Source organism: Schistocerca americana, chromosome 1, assembly GCF_021461395.2.
Source record: "Schistocerca americana isolate TAMUIC-IGC-003095 chromosome 1, iqSchAmer2.1, whole genome shotgun sequence".
Lineage (NCBI taxonomy): Eukaryota > Metazoa > Arthropoda > Insecta > Orthoptera > Acrididae > Schistocerca > Schistocerca americana.
This window is the reverse complement of record NC_060119.1, coordinates 1,003,017,648-1,003,040,648: the sequence shown is the minus strand read 5'-3', so window position 1 is coordinate 1,003,040,648 and position 23,001 is coordinate 1,003,017,648. Positions and strand designations below refer to the sequence as shown.

General features: G+C 40.8%; 1 protein-coding gene and 1 non-coding gene across 3 annotated transcripts in view; one reads left to right on the top strand and one right to left on the bottom strand.

Annotated features, from left to right (window-relative positions):
* The window catches only part of LOC124616065 (transmembrane protein 135-like), a 98,014-nt gene that overhangs the window by 58,408 nt on the left and 16,605 nt on the right, over nt 1-23,001 (bottom strand). For both annotated transcript variants that reach the window (XM_047144304.1, XM_047144311.1), the window contains exons 3-4: nt 9,834-9,960; nt 3,610-3,764 (exon numbers count right to left, since the gene is read on the bottom strand). In XM_047144304.1, coding sequence (XP_047000260.1) covers nt 3,610-3,764; nt 9,834-9,960 — 282 coding nt within the window. The remainder of the gene's footprint in view (nt 1-3,609; nt 3,765-9,833; nt 9,961-23,001) is intronic.
* Trnal-caa lies at nt 14,966-15,040 on the top strand. Its single transcript has one exon. It is a non-coding gene; the product is annotated as a tRNA-Leu (tRNA).

The window sequence follows — 23,001 nt, the reverse complement described above, 5'->3', positions numbered from 1 at the left end:
AAAGAAATCCTTGTGTTTTTGTATGTGCATTTATACTTTAGCTTGCCAAAGGATTTCTTCCAAAAGCTAGAAAAATTTTCCATTCTCTTTTGTGCAGTGCCTGTTGACGACTCAGTGTTTCTAATATTTAGTAAGTGGTCTTCTTTATTCCTAAATTGTTTATGAAGTGGTCATTATAACATTCAACTTCACCATCTTCCATTTCTTTGCCTTTGAATGCCCATTTCATGTTGATTGTCTTCTGCCCGGCAGTAAATAGAATGCAAGTCTTGTTTCCAAGACTAATATTAATCATTTAAGGTGTCTTTTTCTTTTTCACAATCATCACAACTGTTTCTATACATGAACTTGGTTCAGGAACTTCAGCAAAACAAGCAGAATTATCATTAAAATGTTTTGCTCTGAAACACAAGGAATTGTCTTCTGATGTCAAATTCTATTTGTCTTTCAAGATTGCCTTCCTACATTGATTCACAAAAACTTTTCCATTATTTGTTCAAATTATTTTACTTTTTCAACCAGTTTCAATTCTACTCATGCTTTGTTTGGTTGATTTTAGCTAGTAACCAGATTATTTTCTTTATATATTACCCATAAAAGTGAGATGGTATACTCCTCCACACGAAGCCATGCTCATTGGTCTACAAACATTAGAAGGTACGACAGTAAGTTGACCTTCTGCAGTTTTACTAAAGGGTTTGAAAAAGATTATCGACACAAGTTTCCTTCTATACAAGAAACACATGGATTTGAATTAGTCCCATTCCTTTCATCAGCCATTTCCTTCTTTAATAAATGCACACTTCCATGATTACAATGCCCCAGCCTTTGACACCACAATTCAATAATAGTTAATTTTTTACAACATTTCCATTTAGACAAATTTCATCTAATTCACACATGCCACCAACTTCTCAGTTTACAAGCTGCATCATTTCAAATAAAACATGAAGCATACCACCATGAAAGACTCCAAGGACACAAACTTGAGTTGCAATCATAAGAATTCCAGAGATGATTATATCATTCTTACTGAACATACCACACTGTAGATCATTGAACAATATGCAAGGTCCACATCTTGTTGTTGACTAACCAACAGCAAATTATATCCAAGGCCTGTAACATACGCAACATTGTCCATCATTATTGGCTAATGCTTATTGTTACCAGTATCTTCCAAGTTGAACACTGTCCTTTGCAGTCACATCAGGACTATAGTTATCTGCTACTGCAACTATTATAATTGTGGTCGATTTAGATTTTTGACTGAATCTCTCATTCGTCAAATGTTGCATACACCCAGAACCTATATCACAGCCACTGCCAAGATATGAAAATGCAGAAAGAGCAATTAGCAAATTTTAATTTTCAGTTTTCATAGTATTTACAGACTTTTAAGAAGATTCATTTAGATTTTTCTTAGTTCTACACTCATTCATCTTATGACCAACTTTCTGGCATTTATAGCATTCTATCGACTTGGAATTTCATGCATCACAATTGATCTTCAACTTTTGGTGTTCACTGGTTAGCTTACCAGCTGCCAACACAAAATCTGTAATTGCATTTGTCAAAGCACCCTGACTTTTTGCTGATTCTTGAATAAAGTGCCAAGTTACTGTATCACTTGTAATACTGCCACCTGAATTCTCAAGTGCCAGTATTAAGAGCATGAAAATTGGCTGGAAGCCTACTTAGCATGACTGCTTCTTCCAAGACATCGTCCATTTTCTTACCAATGTTTTGAATCTGTTGAACTGGTGACATAATGTTTGACAAATATAATTCTAAATTTTTGTCAGAAGCCGATCATGCATTTATAAAGTGTTAAAGCAGCCTGATATAACAATAAGAAGTTGTATCTTTGAATACTGGTTGTATAATTTTTGCTGTACTTCTTTAGCAATTGTTGCTCTATAAAGTTTTCGATGTACATATGATTTTACCTTCAAACGTGTTTTTGATGATGCTTTCCACTGTGCGGGATGCGCGGATGGGAATGCGGTGGGCGTGATTCATTCATCAGGATAATATTTAGAAAAAGGCCATTTATTGGCAAAAGCATGAAAAAAAAGGGACCACACAGCCAGGCCTAGGGAGGTGAGGGTGAGCCAGAAGGTAAAGTATGGCAAAGGTTGGTGTCTGCAGAAACTAAGTCCACAGTGCCGCAGCACCGGGAGAAGTGGAAGATGTTCACTGCTACAGGGCACATGTCCGACTCGCAGGAGAGCAAGAAAACAAGAGAGTGGGCCCAGCAATGGGCGGCTGGGTATATTCAACACACCACGCAGCTTCCTCCACCCTGATTGGTCAGGACCGAGAAAACTGTGCAGGCGGCATGGAACTTTCCAGAGAGCATAGTGTACCCTCGTCAGCACACGACAGAGGCACGTCATCAACATGCCCTTCCTCGGTGCTGACTTCCTGCTGCTAGACCGTGGGACAAGAAAATTTATATTTTGCTGTTGGCAGACGCTTGTATGAGCACTGTTTCGTTATTGCATACAGCGCATTTCCTTTGCAACTTGAGTTTATTTTACCCTTTTTTTTTTTCCCCCCTCTCTTGTTCATGTTTCGTTGCTTCAGTGTTATTCTGCAGTAGTGGGGTACAGTAATATCCTTTGTTAGAGTATTGGTTCTTACCATTCAAAATCACAAAAATTTAACTGAAAACTAAAACAATGAAAAATTCCTGGAATTGTAAACAATTCCCGGGTTTTTCGCTGTTTTCTCCCAGATGAAAAAATTCCCGGGTTTTTCCCGGATCTTCCGGTTGTCCCGGGTCGTATACACCCTGTTACAGGCAGCCGACGCTGCTGGCCATTGCTTGGCCGTAATGGATAAATGAAGTTACCTCTGGGAGCAAATAAAAGAAATAAAAATTTTCCTATTGACTGGCTCATCCTTTACACCACACATTATTCTGATCATTATTGCTGCCAGCAATTGGCTACCACAATAGTTCATGTTTCAGGAACACTTCAGTCATAAATTTCCACTTGTTAGCCATACCAGTCAATTTCTCAAAATTAAACTGATTGTCCACCCAATGTCATCTTAGGTTTGTTCAGTTTGTTCAGCAAATAAATCTTGCATAGTTCAGCAAGTAAATCTTGAATTTTTCTTTACAAAAAATTTGATAGCATTATACTGAATAAATGCAATATAGTATCTCACAAATAAGAATGGCAATTTATGTCACATGGTTACTACCGATCATGACTTGTCAATTTCTGAACAGAAGGTACTGTACAAATGTGGAAACTTTACTAATCTCTTTCTGGGCCCATAATCTGTTGGATATTGACTCCAAAAGTCCTTTTACGAGACTATAAATATGACATAATGATGACTTACATTCCCTCACATATTAGTGTTATGAAATATGAAACTCATTTATTCCGTGATCATTATACGAGAAAGAAAAGAGGAAAACAACGAACTCCAAGGTGTCAGCACAGAGAAACACAGCTCTTTCTAACAATATTTATAAATAATATTTGGTGGCAAGTCTACTGAAGAAATGATCTCTTTCACTCTACCCCGATTACACAAACCAAGCACTCAGACAAAAACAAAACTGAACTTTAGGCAAAAGTTACTCACCTCAACAATCCATAGATGGAGTCATGGCTTATATGATTGCTTCTATAAAAATAGAGTAGGCCAGCAACCGACGTCATAAAAATCAACACTTCCCCATAAGGTATAGGCTTCACCCAGCCACGCCATACTGCCATGCGAAATAATGTCTCTGATGCCTTAAAAACAAAAGAAATTAGTATCAGTCAGGAACACTCAGCGAAAAATTTAGGCTATATAACATCGTCCAAAATAATACGAGCCAATTCCTCACTGTTGATTAATATGAAGCATAATTAATTACAACAAATAATTTCTTTTCAAGTGAAGTTATTTCCCAAAAAGTTTTCTACTTTTTGTACTTATGGGGAGAGGAGCATAAATGGTCCTATTCCATATACACGTAAGTGAAAGCCTTTCCTATTTTTGTAACCACTTACGCATAATGATGATGATGACTGTTTTCTTTAGGTGTATGGTATCAAAATCCTCAACATCTTACGAGTACAGAGAAAAGGAAAATTTCTTTTACAATAAAAATTTAATATTACCCTTAAAGATGTACATGTCTCATTGCATGAGTGTGTGTGCATGCAGCGGCCCTCCTCTATACGTGTGATGTGCAAGAGAAACTTTGTCCTGTCAGATGACTTGTGTGAGGTACACCACAGCCAGATAACTTGTTTCACTGAATCCAGCTAATCATTCCTCGCCATCTGCTGCTACTCCTTGCCTCACAGTATCATACCTCTTTGACTCAACAGCAAGATGATCAGCAGAAAGGTTGTATATGCAGACAAGAAAAGAATTTCCCAGATTTCCCAGTTAAAAAATGCACTTTTTACCCCACGTGAAAATATACCTCTTCCAAGGTCAAAAATACACTTGTTCCATGATATGTGACAGTATGCTTTCCCTTGGTGCTGTAAAAATATCAATGCTGTGAAACTTCAGAGAACAAAAAAACTCGGGGTGGGGTGGGGAGTGGGGGGGGGGGGGGGGGGGGGGGGGGTTTCGAAAGCTCTGATGTGTAGCAACATTTACACTGCATATTTTCATATTATGATATGCTGCATATTTTTGTTCGTATTACAATAGTATGGATTCAAAACAGCATGTTAGTTTCTGAGCACTGAAATCAAGATCGAAATGCATTTTTGTAAGCCAATCATAGCTCATGTCACATGACCTCACCAGCCAATGACAGCAGATATTCAGAGCATAGGAGACATGACAGTCAGCCAATAGCAACATCACTGTTAAGCAGAGTGAACACACAAATATGGAAACTTAATGGTTTAAATTAATGTACATAATGTAGTTACAAGAAAAGTTAAGCTTTCACATACAATATCAGTCTTGAGGATTAACAAGCTACAAGAAAAGCTAAGCTTTCACACATAATATTGGTCTTTTTTGTGTGTGTTACACTTTAAGATACATCACACAAATGTCCCATTAAAATTTTAAATAATGGCATTATTGCCTGGCCTTCTGGGCTCTAAATTCTTCTAAGTGGTTATTTCTCAATGTGTTAAGTTTTCAATGAGAATCAAACACTCTGTGATTAAAGAAACACAACCTGTTAGAAATAGCCTCATTTCAACAGTTGACAGAGAGCGCCAGAAAACAGGCGTTACTGTGCTTGGGCAGCTATGATGATGTAGGAAGTCCATACACTCATACATACATAGTATAAGAGATCTTACATGACATGATAAAATAAATAGGATACGCCAAGTGCATCAGAATTTCGTACACCACACCAAAATGCATAATTCGGCTTAAAGTCACATTCATATGTCCAGATTCACAACGAAGTAGGCCCCAACCAGATATTAAGATTTCATTGCGGTTTTCGGGATGCAAATTTTCTTGGAGTATTAGTACCGTATTATCTCATTTTTGGTTCTTTATTATGGCATAATGCTATATGTTCCAGAAGAAGAAAATGAGCACTTGAAATTCAGTGAACAGTTGAAACTAGCCAATAGTGTGGAACAAAACACTTCATTTCTAATAAATTGACTGCCTCTGGGGAAAGACCAATAAAAGCCACGTTTATTTAGCAAACCAACAAAAATAACGTCATTGTTCTGCAAGGCAACTGACTGCCAAAAACATGGAAATAAAATCAAATCAGAAAAGCGAAACTAATAACATATGTTAGCCTTCCATAATTGTGTGAATGTATTTTAATTCACTTAATAGCTCCAAACCAGATACCTGTTTTGTTTTCATTTGATGTGAAGCGTGTAAATGGAGAGGAAACAGCAAAGTCGCTACATGTAGATAATGCTTATGTGTAGACTAAGGCCTCTTACGCACAGGCAATTTTAAGCAGTGCTGCTGAGCAGCACCCATCAGTCCCCGTGGTCTTTTTTCGTTGCTCTGCTTAGCAGCGCTGCTGCTGTGCTTAATCGGTGCTGCTCACACTGTGTACATCCCACTCAGTCGATAATACCGACTCAGACAAAGTACTGTTGCTCTAGTTTCTTGATCAAATGAGAATTCAGGCGCCAACATCGTAAACGTAAATACTGGCAACACCCAATGTGCATCACTCATACAATATACAGACATTTCTATACTGTATATAGGGAGTTACGTGAAGACAGTGCCAAGTTCTTCAACTACTTCAGGATGTCAGTACCAACCTTTTAGGAACAACTACATTTGCTGGAAACACATATTTCACGCCAGAACACTTGCAAAGTACAAATAGTAGAAGTAAAATGATTCTGTTTTAGCAATTTGTGTTACATAAGAAAATTACTGAACTATCTGCACTAGCAGAATAGAAATGTGGAAAACACAAGTCCGAAAACAATTTATTGGACTCACCAAAATGAAACAATAATACAATCTCCAAAAGAACAACCGACTCGACCCCAACTGCAGATCGATACAAATACAAAATAATGAATAATAATAATAGAAAAGACCAGACTATTCAGTGGGAGCGAACACAATAAACAATTCTACAATGTCAAGAGGTTCGTCAACTATACCAAGTCCATCTACAAGAGATCTGCCAGCTACAAGAGGCGTCTGGCCGTGGTGGCAGCTCTGTATCCTTCCAAGTGGTGCATCGAACTGCCTTTTGCCGGTAGTGTGCCACCTTAAAAAGCTCATTGGGGGATGTATCTATTAGCGATTATGTGCCTGGTGTATCAAAGTAGTTCCTTGGCTAGCTGAGACCTCTGGTGAAGCTGTTCTGCAGGCTTCGCGAACGGGTAGCGGTCCCTGCCATTGGTGGAGACATGGTGTTGTGTTGTATTGTGTTGTGGCCGCCGGTAAGTATTTGTTTTGTCAACACAGACGATGTAGGTTTTCCTGGTGGACATACGCCCTGTGATGCAGGCATCCCGTGTTGGTTGGACGTGAAGTGGGACGCCAATGCAGTAGGCACTACGATGTATGAAGTGGGTGGCCACAGCAATTATAATATGTGTAGACATCCTAAAACAAATCGTCGTACACTGATGTATCAGAAAACTGAGATGGTGATTCCAACAACGCCTTTTGTGCTGGCTGAGCCAGCTGTATCTCACAAGTGGCTATGGAAGCAGATGAGCCCTGTTCCAAAAAGTGTGTTCCACTTACATTTCCCTGTGATACACCCACTTTTCCATGAGCATTACCGTCTGTAATGTATTTTTGCAGCACACTCGTAAGTTCGAATTTTGTATTAGATTGTTTTTCTTCAGGTGTGGCCTTGAAATGAGGTAGCAAAGAGAAATAATCTATCAGGATCTTTCTCCATTAATTTTGATTTCTTTTGAACACTTTCTGCAAGTATCTCAAAAAATTTCTGCTCTACTAAAAGTCTCGATTTGGGAATGCTAGAGCCTGAGATAGTAGGAGATGGTTCTTGATAGATGCTTGACTCTTCCTTTGCCATAATGTCTGTTTCTTTGTCAACAGGAGGTGTTTCATATACAGCCACTAAAAACAAAAGTTGCTTGAAGAAAATTTACTGCTTTCTGGCATTTGCCACTGAACCACTCTTCCCTTTTTTCTGTTTCTGCAGCTCTCGGGTGTACGAATCTCTTACATTTTTCCACCCCTTTTGCAACTGAGTTGCTGAAATAAAAAGATTTCTTTTTTGATTTCAGGTATCTTGCATCAGGAAATACATGCACAGATCTAAATTACACATATGAATGTGGAGTTTCTACCATCTCAAGCTTAGTAAAGGACACTTGTCAAACTGTTTGGAATGTTATGAAAGAGTCTACATTTCCGGTGCTTATTGAAGAGGACTGGTTGAATATTGCAGAAGCTTTCAGACAAATGCAGATTTTCCAAATTGTATGGGAGCAATAGATGGTACACACATGCATTTGATTAGTGGCTCACTTTACTTTAAGTACAAACATTTTTTCTCAACTATGTTATTAGCAGTTTGTGATGCAAATTATAATTTTGTTTACATAGATGTTGGATCTTATGGCAAAAGTTTAGATTCACAAATCATTAAAAACAGTATGCTATTCAGTGAGGTAAGAGACAACAAACTGAATGTTCCTAGACCGAAACCAATATGTGCTGGAGGAGAGCCACTGCCATTTACATTTGTTGGTGATGAAGCATTTAGTTTGACAGAATATATGCAAAGATCCTATGGTGGAAATAATTTGCCAGTCATCAAAAAGGTATATAATTATCGTTTATAATCAGCAAGACGTTTCATAGAGAGTACATTTGGAATACTCAGCAACAGATGGAGAACATGCCATTGTCCACTCAATGTTTCAATTTATTTGGCCTAAGACATAATAAAAGCATGCTGCATATTACATAATTTCATTCGTCATAGAGATGAGTATACATTCGAAAACACTCTGAACATCGTTGGACTAATGGAGTCAAGGAAGCCTTAATGCCGAGAACAAAGAACAAATTAGTCTCTGTTATCAGAGATAAATCTGCTGAATTGTTTGCAAGTGAATAAGGTGCAGTGAGTGGGCAATTGAACAAAATTTGATCTGGGGACTTCTAATATTTGTACATGTAATAATGTAACATACATACCTTTTTGGTTTTTGGAATCTGTTTTTTCATCTGCAAATCCTGGAATAAACAGTTCGCACAGTTCCTCTCATGCTCCGCATTTCACAATCCTGTTGCTGTATTCGCTACATACCGAGTACCAAACAGTAGGGCACATTTCTACCTCTCAAATGAAATGCTCATTATCAAAACTCATGGTGTTGTGAGAACGACTGATACGCTAATGGAACGCCACGTGTGTAAGGTAACAGTTGTGAAAACGCTGGTGCCAACAGTGGGCAGCCACTCGTGCACAGATGGTCACACGGTTGCCACAGCCGCTGGATACAAATCGCCACATGTGTAAATGTCCCATCTATTTGCACTACGGAATGCTGACCATTTCTGCCGCGCTGCTCAGCAGTGCTGCCAGAAATCGCATGCGTGTATGGGGCCTAATCCCCTTCCCACTACAACCCAGACTGCCATGCGCATCATGCGGCAATCTGGCAACCTGGGCGTGCCAGAAAAATTTTTCCAGGTGGCACCTGGCTGCTTGTTGCTACTGTTGATAGAGCTAACAGCCACATGTCAAGTAGCCGGAAGTGGGAGAAGGTACTGACCGTATGCAACCCAACTGCACAAGACAAAACTTTGTCTTTAAATATGTCTGCTTGTGTCTGTATATGTGTGGATGGATGTGTGTGTGTGTGCGAGTGTATACCCGTCCTTTTTTCCCCCTAAGGTAAGTCTTTCCGCTACCGGGATTGGAATGACTCCTTACCCTCTCCCTTAAGACCCACATCCTTTCGTCTTTCCCTCTCCTTCCCTCTTTCCTGATGAGGCAACAGTTTGTTGCGAAAGCTTGAATTTTGTGTGTATGTTTGTGTTCGTTTGTGTGTCTGTCGACCTGCCAGCACTTTCATTTGGTAAGTCACATCATCTTTGTTTTTCGATATATATATATATAATAGAGGGAAACATTCCACGTACGAAATAAGAGAGAGAGAGAGAGAAAGACACACACACACACACACACACACACACACACACACACACACACACACACACACGAATAGTGCTAATATTAATATTATTGAAATTTTTAGTTCTACACATGCAACTACATTTAGAGGTACTTTTACTGCATTAACATTCACATCTCTAAAATTAATACAAAACGGGAGTTAACATGTGCAAAGAAAGTTAACATTTCCATTTTTTTATAATTTATTTTCAGAAATGCTACTTACCACATTAGTAACATACAAACACAACAGCCCTCTTCTAGAAGGTCTTTCCACCAAAATTGAGGTACAACTAGCCAGAAATGCTGGTATGAATGATGCAGTTAAGAAGTTGAAGTTTCCAAGTATCCGCCTGGAAATATCAAATTATTATAATGCATACCAGAAATTTAACAGCAAATAATATGAGGCAGATCATGAGTCCATAGTTAACAACTGTAGAAATTCATTCTGTTCTGACACACACAGAAACTATAGAAATTGAATTTCTACGTGTAAACGTGCACTTACAGAGTCAGTAGCATTTTCACTGCGTGCTGCAGTTGATAACTGTTTACACAGTGAAGGATGGGAAGGGAACATGATGAATAATGAGTCCAATGATTAGACAAAATGGCAGAATCAATGAGAAAATAACTTTTGATAAATGTCATTATGATGTGGAGTGTATTAAATTATATGGTGACACAGTGGAATATATTGTGCAGAATGTGAAATAAAACAAAATATTCTGTAAAACTGAAATTGTACTCTTAGGATCCTACATAGCCACTATAGATAGGTCGTTCGCGAACTAACAGGTCTGAAGGAATAGTTCGCCAAGATGAATGGAAGGAGCAAGGAAAGAATTCTAAGGAACGGTCTTTCAGAGTTCACTTCAGATGGGGTGTTCTACTTATAGTTTCCGGGAATGGGAAACGGTCCGTCTTGTTCCCGCAATGGCACGTCGGCTGGTCTCGTTCCAGCCTGGGTCTCATTCCCATCTCTGTCTCGGTCTCGATGTCCCTCAGCCGGACTCGTCCTCCTTTGCGTGGCTACTCACAGTTCCACTGCCAACTGCTCCTAAATAGTTCAGTATCGAGTTGTTCATTTCGTTTGATGCACACGCCCATTCTAGATCTGTTTCAAGCCTTTTTTGAACTCTGGACTTCTGATTCTTTCCGTATGCTATTCAGCATCCATGACCAGTAATTAAAATGTATTTTATAATTACGTAAATTAAATAAAAATTACGTGGTATGTAATGCATACTTCTTCTCAGGTAACAAAAGGGCATATCAGCTTACTTCACTATTTCGATAAACAGCAGAAGACATACTTATAAAAAAGACAAGATATTTTTTTTGTTATTACACATGCAAAGGAAGTCGGCATGGCACACAAGAGTGTCCATTTTGCGACTTTTTTGATCTAAGGTAAAACAGCATGTTCATTGTTATGGAAGGCAGACCTACTCACAACTGAATGAAGCCCGCGCTCCATAATCTAGTGTCTGGTGTCACGTTTTATAAAGAGAATATCATCACTCCTACAATATTATTTCGGTGGTACAAGGTGGCGCACGAAAAATCAGCCTCGAGTACTAGACTGCTCATCGTCACCCACCAATCGTCATCTATTGTTTCGAAGTAGTTGTTTGCATTAACTTATTTGTCATTTCTTTACTACCTAATTGTTACATGTTCATCTATTCTGATCGTAGTGGTCAACAAATCGTGTGTAACTGGCAAGCAGTATGTACTTGGGGCCCGTTTTTCATTAGCCACCTTATATTATTTCACTGTGATCTGCCACATAACTCTACAACTGGCTAAACAAGAGGTTTTGCAGGACCATGAAAATTACTTCTACAAATGTGTACTCCGGGGGAGAGGGGGGAGGGGGGGGGGGGGAGCAAGTGTCCGCTCTTGGCGCCTTTCATCTTCAGTCACCTATGCTACTAATTATCAATTTCTCATAAGCACCCTATACCATGCACAAATGAACAGTGAATGAGTAAAAAGAATGGATCCCAAAAGAGAGCGATCACCAGTGAACTAGTTCCCAAAGATATACAAGTTTGCCCATCTCTAGAAGCCACAACCTCAGAAATAGTGACATTTTGAAATTTGCCACTAAGTTTTCCAAAAAATGATTGGGCTACACTACAGATCAGTCTGTCACCACGGCCAGTTTTCCTCCAGCCACATTCATTGGCTTCACTAATTCACAACCAAACATTGGAGGACAAAATAATGTCCTGAGAAATTCTGTCACATTCTGAGAAATGAAAACCAGTCACAAACTTTACAATCCGTAATAGACAGGTCAATAATCCTCAATCGCTTGCTGTTCATGTCAATAACAAAAGTCATCAATTCATATTTTCTACCAAAACAAGCTATTCTCATTAGCTACTCTACAGTATCATCCGACCGACAGAACTGAATTGCTAACAGCAGCACGAAGGAAATGAATTGCTAACAGCAGCACACAGTGGAAGAGTGCCAACACCATAAATGCGCTTTAACCCTCTAGTTTAAATAGAATAATGGGAAAGGTAGGTATTAAGTGGAAGGAAAGGTAAAATGTACACTCAATGGACAGATGGTAAGTTGCTATAAATCCAGGCTCAAACAAACAAACAAACACTACTCATTAAATGGTGCATTAAACAGGATCTGAGAGTTAATCCTAAGAAGACTGTTGTGGTGCCATTTATGAAGAGACATGTTCAACACTCAAGTTGGAACCTAAAGCTCTTCGATGAAACTCTACCTATGAAGGGGACAGTGAAATATCTAGGGGTAACCTTGGATGAGAAGCTAACTTGGACCCCTCACACTGAGAGCATCTGCTCCAAGGCAAAAAGTACTCTAGTGAGTACTAGGAGGGGTTGTGGCAAAAACTGGGGCCTAAGCCCCAGGGGTATGCACTGGATATACACCACAGTGGTTAGACCTAGGATTTCTTATGGGGCTGTAGTGTGGTGGAAGAAGATAGAGCAGTGGGTTGCTGCTAAGGAGCAGAGATTGGCCTGCTTAGCCAGTGACGGTACAGGTAACAGGACCGGAAACACCTTGGAAGAAATATGGCCCTATGATAAATGATGCCGTAAATCCGCACCACACGGTGCCCTGACCGGGCGGAATTAGCAGCACACAAACCGCTGGAATGGACGCCATACTGGATATGCCTTCACTTCATCTTTGGGTCAAGATGGAGGCAGCAGCTGGGGCACACAGACCTAAAACTGGCCAAAACTGGCTCTCATTCGGATATCCAGAATCACACACTAACACAGTGAGTGAGGTAAATATAGGAAAAGCTGGGGAAATGCCTGCTGACTATATAATAACTCCCAACTGCTTCGACAAGCCTTACAACATAAGAATTGAAAGTGGGGAGCAGTGGGAAAAAACAGTTCGACACCATACGGGGGACATAGTTTGGTTCACTGATGGGTCAAAAACAGACCAACGCATTGGGGCAGGGGTGTACGGGGTTCAGCCAAGACTGGAGAGCATCATCTCGCTAGGAAAACTGGCCTCTGTATTCCAAGCTAAAATTACTGCAATCAGAGCATGTGTGGAGGAGAATATGCGTAGGTACTACAATGACCGTAGCATCTACACCTATTCAGACAGGCAGCCCTGAAATCATTGGCAGCTCCTGCAACAAGATCTAAGATTGTTGCAGATTGCAACAGGGCTCTGGTGGAGCTAGGGGGAAGCAATAGGGTAAACCTAGTGTGGGTCCCTGGCCACTCAGGGACCTGTGGCAATGAACAAGCCGATAGATTGGCTAGGATGGGGGCAACAACTCCATTTATTGGACCGGAACCTGTCCTGACAATCACCAAAGCTATGATCAAATTAGAACTACAGAACTGACTTGGGAAACAGCACATAGGATATTGGACCAATGTCCATAAACAAAAACATAGTAAGGTAATGATGCCCACGTCATGTTCTAAAAGAAGCTCTGTAATCCTGGGATTGAACTGGAAAGAGATCAAACTCATGACTGGATTGATGACCGGCCATGGGAATTTCAAAAAACACCTACACACACTGGGTATAATCGAAGAGGACCCTAAATGTAGGATCTGAGATGAGGGTGAAAAAACTGCATCACACCTAATCTTCGAATGCATGCCACTGGAGAGAAAAAAATACAGATAGGTGGTGGTGGTTAGTGTTTAACGTCCCGTCAACAACGAGGTCATTAGAGACGGAGCGCAAGCTCAGGTTAGGGAAGGATTGGGAAGGAAATCGGCCGTGCCCTTTCAAAGGAACCATCCCGGCATTTGCCTGAAACGATTTTGGAAAATCACGGAAAACCTAAATCAGGATGGCCGGAGACGGGATTGAACCGTCGTCCTCCCGAATGCGAGTCCAGTGTGCTAACCACTGCGCCACCTCACTCGGTAGAAAAAGATACAGAATCGTCAGGACAACTAGACCTGAAGAAATTGTGTCTAACAAAAAACTGGTAGAGGAACTCCTTGCACTATTTAAGTGCACTGGTTGGCTTTGCTAGATATACAGGGAGCTATAACACACAATAAACTTCATTTCGGTGCAGGCAGTGGCGGGTGAAACCTAAGCTGTTTTAGCTTCCCTGTTAAAATCAATCAATCATGCCACTGGTCATTACCTAAACTTTTACCATCTCCTGTAGAAATGTATACTACTGTTGAGTATTTGCTGAATTTTAAAGTCAATTCAATTCTGACTACAAATGGATTCAGGCAAACTACAGTTTAAAAGTGGTAGATGTTCAAAAACACCAAAGTACTTTAAACAGATTTCCGTTGTTGGCAGCACTACAAAATTAGCTGCCTGCTCACCATTCCCCTTCTCGTTATCATAGCAGAGGTGGGCTAAACTGTGACTTAATGAAATACTAATTTCTGTGAATGCTACTTTTTGGTAACTGTGACTCTTAGTTGTAATTTGTCACAGTTTAAAACTGCAACTAATGAATTCACAACTTGTATACCTCCGCACTCTACCAATGCTATTTCCGCAACTTCTACGATTTATCATCACATATGAAAGTTACACTTGTCATTAGAGAAAATTTCATCTCAAAAAACAGTCAGTGGCAAGTATGTTTTTCATTTTTCATTCGAGTCTCGGTCGGGCACACACTTTTAATCTGCCAGGAAGTTTCATATCAGCGCACACTCCGCTGCAGAGTGAAAATCTCATTCTGGAAACATCCCCCAGGCTGTGGCTAAGCCATGTCTCCGCAATATCCTTTCTTTCAGGAGTGCTAGTTCTGCAAGGTTCGCAGGAGAGCTTCTGTAAAGTTTGGAAGGTAGGAGACAAGGTACTGGCAGAAGTAAAGCTGTGAGTACCGGGCGTGAGTCGTGCTTCGGTAGCTCAGTTGGTAGAGCACTTGCCCGCAAAAGGCAAAGGTCCCGAGTTCGAGTCTCGGTCGGGCACACAGTTTTAATCTGCCAGGAAGTTTCATATCAGCGCACACTCCGCTGCAGAGTGAAAATCTCATTCTGATGTTTTTCATTTGTTTGTCCTTTGACTTTAATTTTGTGTTAATGGAACAAGTATGAAAATCCAGAATGAGATTTTCACTCTGCAGCAGAGTGTGCACTGATATGAAACTTCCTGGCGGATTAAAACTGTGTGCCGAACTGAGACCTGAACTCGATACCTTTGCCTTTCGCGGGCAAGTGCTCTACCAATTGAGCTACCCAAGCACGACTCACACCCTCACGGGGCATGAGTCATGCTTGGGTAGCTCAGTTGGTAGAGCACTTGCCCGCGAAAGGCAAAGGTACTGAGTTCGAGTCTCGGTCCGGCACATAGTTTTAATCTGCCAGGAAGTTTCAAGTATGAAAATGTTAGTAGTGTGATTTTGAGAATCATGACATAAATTTCCACACAGCACAATAAAAGTTCGGGTTTGGAGCACGGGTTTTAACTGCATTATTATATTCACAGGTATCTGAATCACATTTTCAGTCACTCAAAGTAGCGATAATTCAAAATATCACCGATAGCAGAAATGAAGAAGTTGCCACTGCGCCTTTACATGGTCTTCATCAGAAGAAAAGTTAGTTTCTAAATTTGTGAATGAACTTTGAAAGCTTGTTTATTGCCAAGAATGAAACCTCCACCATTCAACTGCTTTAATTACTGAAAATATTTCCAGTTGTACAGTGAGAATTACACTGCTAGTAATTAGTAACAGTAGAAAAGCTTAATAATCATCACGATTTTCTAGACACAGTTCCCACATAAGCTACTGGCTTCTCTATGCACCCATCCACCTTCAGGAGAGGTAATTGTGAACATTCAAGATAACTCTTGAAGAACAGGCAGCTTAAAAGAGCCGTACTTGATAACAGGAGTTTCTAAGGTGAGTACTGGAATAGTGTGCCATTGAAGTAATTATGTCATTTGAAACGAATGATAAATAAATGTGAAATACACTTTGAGTGAATAAGGGAAAATCCATTCTGCTCATCCCATGCTACAAAATTTTCAGCCATACTTGTAGTCATTGATGAAGACTCAACAGAGTGTGATATTGGTCCCACTCCTCACCCTCCCTGCCTCCCACCCACCCTGAAATCTTGGCTGTAATATCAGGCTGACTTGCAGTGTAGCCCAAGGTCTAGGTTAGATTGGAAGGCTGCATGTTTTAAGGCAGACGATGTGGAAGCGAAAACAGTAGAAAGTACTGATCTTCCAGTTAACAGTCGACATCAGGAACACTTTAAGCGCAGTACTTCAAAATACACACTAAAGTTTAGCCTACCTGGTTACTGCAGTATTAAAAAAAATATTGGTCTTGTAAATACAATGTTGGTAAACATTTGGTAAAAGATACGCCATGGACCAATGGATGCATCTTTCATAGTTTATTATGTGTGATATATGTGCATAATCAAACAGTGGAAAATCCAGGATGGAATAGTGACAATATTATGAGAAGGCTGGATTGCTACACACCATACAGATGAGATGAGTTGCAGACAGTCACAACAAAAATGCACAATTGGTCAATGAGACCAGACTGCAAGCTATGGCGCATGATGGGAGGAGCAGTCTGTGAGTGGTTGTCTAAGGAGGAGGCTGGGCAGGGAGGGAGAGGGATAGCATGGTAGGTGTGGGGCAGTGTATTCCTGCTTTTGGCAACACGCAGGGATGTGGTGGGTATGGGTGCAGTCAGAAGGTTTGAGGAGAGGGGGGAGGGGGAATAGTAAATGAGAGAAGTAGAGGAGGGGAGAAAGACTCATGGGGTGTTGGTGGAACAGAAGGTTGTGTAATGCTAGAGTGGGAGCAGGGAAGGGTATGAAACTAATGGGTGGGTGAAGGAAAGGGACTGGCAAAAGGTTGAGGCCAGGGGGATTACTGAAACGTAGGGTATACTGCAGGGAGAGTTCCCACCAGCGCAATTCAGAAAAGCTGCTCTTAGCAGGAAGAATCCAGATGGCACCCCTGTGAAGCAGTCATTTAAGTGAAGCACACTGTGTTGTACACCATGTTCAGCAACTGAGTGTTCTAGCTGTCTCGTGGTCAGTTTTTCTGAGGCCATTATGCAAACGGGCAGCTTATTGGTTGTCATACCCAGGTAGAAAGCAGCACAGTGGTCACTGCCAGTTTATAGATCACGAGTTCTTTCACTGGTAGCCATGTCTTTGATGGGATAGGTGATGTCTGTGATGGGACTGAAACAGATGGTAGTGGGAGCATGTATGGGACAGGTCCTGCATCTGGGTCTACTGCAGGGAGACAAGGAATTGGGAGCAGAGGTGGTGTAGGGAAGGATGAGGGTATTGAGTAATTTTGATGAAAGGCGGAATACCACTGTGGTATGGGTGAGAAGGGAAGTGGGTAGGATAGTCCTCATTTTAGGACAAGACAGAGATAGTCAAAACCCTGGCAGAGAACATGATTCAGTTGCTCCAGTCCTGGGCGGTACTGAGTCATGGCGGGAGTGATTCTTTATGGTCAGATGGTGGGAATGTGGGAGGTGGTAGGTGCCTGGAGGGATAACACTCTAAAGAGATACATTTCTGTACAAGGTAGGGAGGACAATTTTTGTCTGTGAAGGCCTCAGCGAGACCCTTGGTATATTTCGAGAGGAACTGCTCATCACTACAGATGAGATGACCATCAGGTGTGGCTTCTTAGTATAGAATGGTTGGCAGCTGTCAAAATAGAGGTATAGCTACAGGTTGTAAGGTTTGATATGAATGGAGGTAGAGATGTAGCCATCTTTGAGGTGGAGGTCAACATTGAGGATGGTGGTTTGTTGGGTTGAGAACCAGATGAAATGAATGGGGGAGAAGGTATTGTTCATGTTCTGGAGGAGTCCGTCTGAATTGTGAAGATGAAGATGTCACCAATGAAACTGAACAGGATGAGGTTTAGACATTCTGGGTGGTTGGGAAGGATTCCCCCAGATGGCCCAAGAATAGGTTGGCATAGGTTGATGCCACGCGGGGTGCTATTTGCTGTACCACAGTTCTGTTTGTAGGGGATGCCTTCAAAGGTGCAGTAATTGTGAGTGACGATGTGGTTTATCGTGGTGATCAGGAAGGAAGCTGTAGGTTTGGAATCTACATCTACATCCATACTCTGCAAGCCACCTGACGGTGTGTGGCGGAGGGTACCTTGAGTACCTCTATCGGTTCTCCCTTCTATTCCAGTCTCGTATTGTTCATGGAAAGAAAGATTGTCGGTATGCCTCTGTGTGGGCTCTAATCTCTCTGATTTTATCCTCATGGTCTCTTCGCGAGATATACGTAGGAGGAAGCAATATACTGCTTGACTCCTCGGTGAAGGTATGTTCTCGAAACTTCAACAAAAGCCCGTACCGAGCTACTGAGCATCTCTCTTGCAGAGTCTTCCACTGAAGCTCATCTATTATCTCCATAACGCTTTTGCGATTACTAAATGATCCTGTAACGAAGAGTACTGATCTCCGTTGGATCTTCTTTATCTCTTCTATCAATCCTATCTGGTACGGATCCCACACTGGTGAGCAGTATTCAAGGAGTGGCGAACAAGTGTACTGTAACCTACTTCCTTTGTTTTCGGATTGCATTTCCTTAGGATTCTTCCAATGAATCTCAGTCTGGCATCTGCTTTACCGACGATCAACTTTATATGATCATTTCATTTTAAATCACTCCTAATGCCTACTCCCAGATAATTTGTGGAATTAACTGCTTCCAGTTGCTGACCTGCTATATTGTAGCTAAATGATAAGGAACTTTCTTTCTATGTATTCACAGCACATTACACTTGTCTACATTGAGATGCAACTGTCATTCCCTGCACCAAGTGTCAATTCGCTGAAGATCCTCCTGCAATTCAGTACAATTTTCCATTGTTGCAACCTCACGATATATCACAGCATCATCCGCAAAAAGCCTCAGTGAACTTCCGATGTTATCCACAAGGTCATTTATGTATATTGCGAATAGCAACGGTCCTACAACACTCCCCTGCAGCACACATGAAATCACTCTTACTTCGGAAGACTTCTCTCCATTGAGTATGACATGCTGTGTTCTGTTATCTAGGAACTCTTCAATCCAATCACACAATTGGTCTGATAGTCCATATGCTCTTACTTTGTTCATTAAACGACTGTGGGGAACTGTATCGAACGCCTTGCGGAAGTCAAGAAACACGGCATCTACCTGGGAACCCGTGTCTATGGCCCTCTGGGTCTCTTAGACGAATAGCGCGAGCTGGGTTTCACACGATCGTCTTTTTCCAAACCCATGCTGATTTCTAGTCTCCAGAAAAGTTATTATACTCGAACACAATACGTGTTCTGGAACGCTACACTCTTCTAGAGGCCTACGGTACACCGCTGCAAGAAGGGGGGCTAGTTCCTTCGCGTACTCTGTGTAATATCGAACTGGTATCTCATCAGTTCCAGCGGCCTCTCCTCTTTTGAGCAATTTGAATTGTTTCTCTATCACTTTGTCGTCTATTTCGATATCTACCATTTTATCATCTGTGCAACAATCTAGAGAACGAACTACAGTGCAATCTTCCTCTGTGAAACAGCTTTGGAAAAAGAGATTTAGTATTTCGGCCTTTAGTCTGTCATCCTCTGTTTCAGTACCATTTTGGTCACCGAGTGTCTGGACATTTTGTTTTGATCCACCTACCACTTTGACATAAGACCAAAATTTCTTAGGATTTTCGGCCAAGTCAGTACATACAACTTTACTTTCAAATTCATTGAACGCCTCTCGCATAGCCCTCCTCGCACTACATTTCGCTTCGCGTAATTTTTGTTTGTCTGTAAGGCTTTGGCTATATTTTTGTTTGCTGTGAAGTCCCCTTTGCTTCCGCAGCAGTTTTCTAACTCGGTTGTTGTACTACGGTGGCTCTTTTACATCTCTTATGATCTTGCTTGGCACATACTCATCTAATGCATATTGTTCAATGGTTTTGAACTTTGTCCACTTATCCTCAACACTATCTGTACTTGACACAAAACTTTTGTGTGGAGCCATCAAGTACTCTGAAATCTGCTTTTTTGTCACTTTTGCTAAACAGAAAAATCTTCCTACCATTTTTAATATTTCTATTTACAGCTGAAATCGTCGATGCAGTAACCGCTTTATGATCGCTGATTCCCTGTTCTGCATTAACTGTTTCAAATAGTTTGGGTCTGATTGTCACCAGAAGGTCTAATATGTTATCGCCACGAGTCTGTTCTCTGCAACTTCTCAAGGTAGTTTTCAGATAATGCACTTAAAAATATTTCACTGGATTCTTTGTCTCTTACACCCGTTATAAACACTTGAGTCTCCCAGTCTATATTCGGCAAATTAAAATCTCCACCCAGAACTATAACATGGTGGGGAAATCTACTCTAAATATTTTCCAAATTTTCCTTCAGGTGCTCTGCCACAACAGCAGCTGAGCCAGGGGGCCTATAGAGACATCCAATTACCACGTCTGAGCCTGCTCTAACCGTGACCTTCACCCAAATTATTTCACATTTCGGATCTCCGTCAATTTCCTTAGATACTATTGCACTTTTTATCACTATAAACATACCTCCCCCTTTACTGTCCAGCCTGTCTCTGCAGTATACATTCCAATCTGAGTTTAGAATTTCATTGCTGTTTACATCTGGTTTCAGCCAACTTTCTGTCCCTAGTACTATGTGGACATTGTGACCATTTATTAATGAGAGCAGTTCTGGGACCTTTCTATAGGCGCTCCTGCAGTTTACTATTACCACATTAATATTGTTATTCCCTGTTGCGTTTTGCCTACTACTAACTTGCCGCGTCTCAGGAGGCGTCTTGTCGGGCCTAGGGAAGGAATTCTCTAACCTAAAAAACCCGCATGTGCACGCCACACGTACTCCGCTACCCTTGTAGCCGCTTCCTGTGTGTAGTGCACACCTGACCTATTCAGGGGGACCCTACATTTCTCCACCCGATAGCGGCAGAAGAAGTGATAAGTAAGAAAAATACAGTTAATACTTAAATAACGTAGCTCGCTGCACAGCAGATGTGAAGCAGGCGGCAGTTACGATGACACTGACACATCAGTTGGGCATTAGGAAAGGTACTGGTCAATAGCAGCAAGGCCATGGGCATTGGGGATGTTATTGTAGAGGGATGTCCCCCAGCCATGGAAAGGGGGTGGAGGTGATCCTTTGTGGCCATATGGTAGAAATGTAGAAGGCGGCAGGCAACTGGAGAAACAAAACATGGGAAATGTGTCTGCATAAGGCTGGGAGGACAATTTCGGTATATGAATGACAGTGAGACCTTGGGTATATTTGGAGGAGGATTGCTCACACCACAGAGTCAACTGCCATGGATGGCTAGACTGTATGGGACTTCTTGTGTCTTCTAGATGTGAATGAATTGCAGGCACATTCTGTAAATGTTGTTATTGGGATAACTGAGATTTCTCAGTCATGTGATTTGCAACAAATACACGATATCTTGCCCACCCCTACATCACAGATCTCAGCCAAGCTGATGTCACTGTTCCCCATCCATCATCTTCACAACAGGTCTAGCAACTGTAATTTATTCTCATGATAACAATCATAGCCAATTTAACATGATTTATTTCATTTCTCAGACATTTAATTCTGGATTAACATTCTTTCTGTTTCATCTAAATTTCACCATACTGTTCTAAAGCTGATTAAAAGATTTTACTCAGTATTCTAATGAGTGAACAGTAAGTCACTTTCTCATTTGCAATAAACTTGGCAAATCATTATAGTGTCTCATAACCAAATAAGATATTGACTTGTTTTCAGTATTACATATTGTTTTCTTTGAAAGACAACGTTTATGCCTTTCAGTGTTATCTTTACTTAAAAAGCAGCATAACTATTTATATCCTGCATCCTTACATGTATGACAATTTTTGTTGCAAATTGCTCAAATACAACAATAGTTTGTAAGATCTGGGTGTATACGTGGACGAGGAAAAAAAATTACTGGATTTTTCCCGAATTTTCCGGTTAAAATACACTTTCTCCCAGAAGAAAATACACTTTTTCCTTGTTATGTAACAGTATACTTTTCCTCGGAACTGTAAAACTTCTCAATCCTTTCAATGGTTGTGTTTTCATAAACCAGCATAGAATTTCCCGGCACTCAGGGAAAAAACACGTTTTGGAAGGATGTCTGATGTGCAGCAACATGTACACTGCATATTTTCTTATTACAGAAGTATAAATTTGAATTCCACCAAACACCGCATGTTACTTTCCGAAGGATTGAAATCAAGATTGCAATGCGCTTTTGTAAGCCAGTCGTAGCTCATGTCAAGCGACCTCGGCAGCCGATGACAGCGGATATTCATAGCACAGGACATGTGATGTAGTTAGCAACATAACTGTTAAGTAGTGAGAACACACAATTAGGAAAAAGTAATGGTTTAAATTAATATACATAGTGTTGCTACAAGAAAAGAAAAGCTTTCACACATAATGTTGATCATTTTTGCACGTGTTACACTTTAAGATACATCACCCAAATGTGCCAGTAAAATTTTTAACAATGACGTAAATGTCTGATCTTCTGGGCTCGAAAATATTCTAAATGGTCGCCCTCAAAGATTTGATTTTTGAATGAGAGTCAAACGCTCTGTGATTTAAGAAATTCATCGGACATTCACGCACAGAGTTCATCTTGTGTAAAAGGAAATTTACTTTACTTTAATGTAATGATTTTCAAACAACCAATCGGAATATTTTCCTGTGACCTGTTAGAAATTGATTCGTTTCAGCAGTTGCGCCAGGTAACAGGCGTCGCCGTGCTTGCGCAGTCACGATGACGCAGGAAGCCCGTATGTTCGTACGTGTAAAACATTAAAAGACCTTACATTATGTAATAAAAGAAACAAGACATTAGAGGATACTCCAAGAG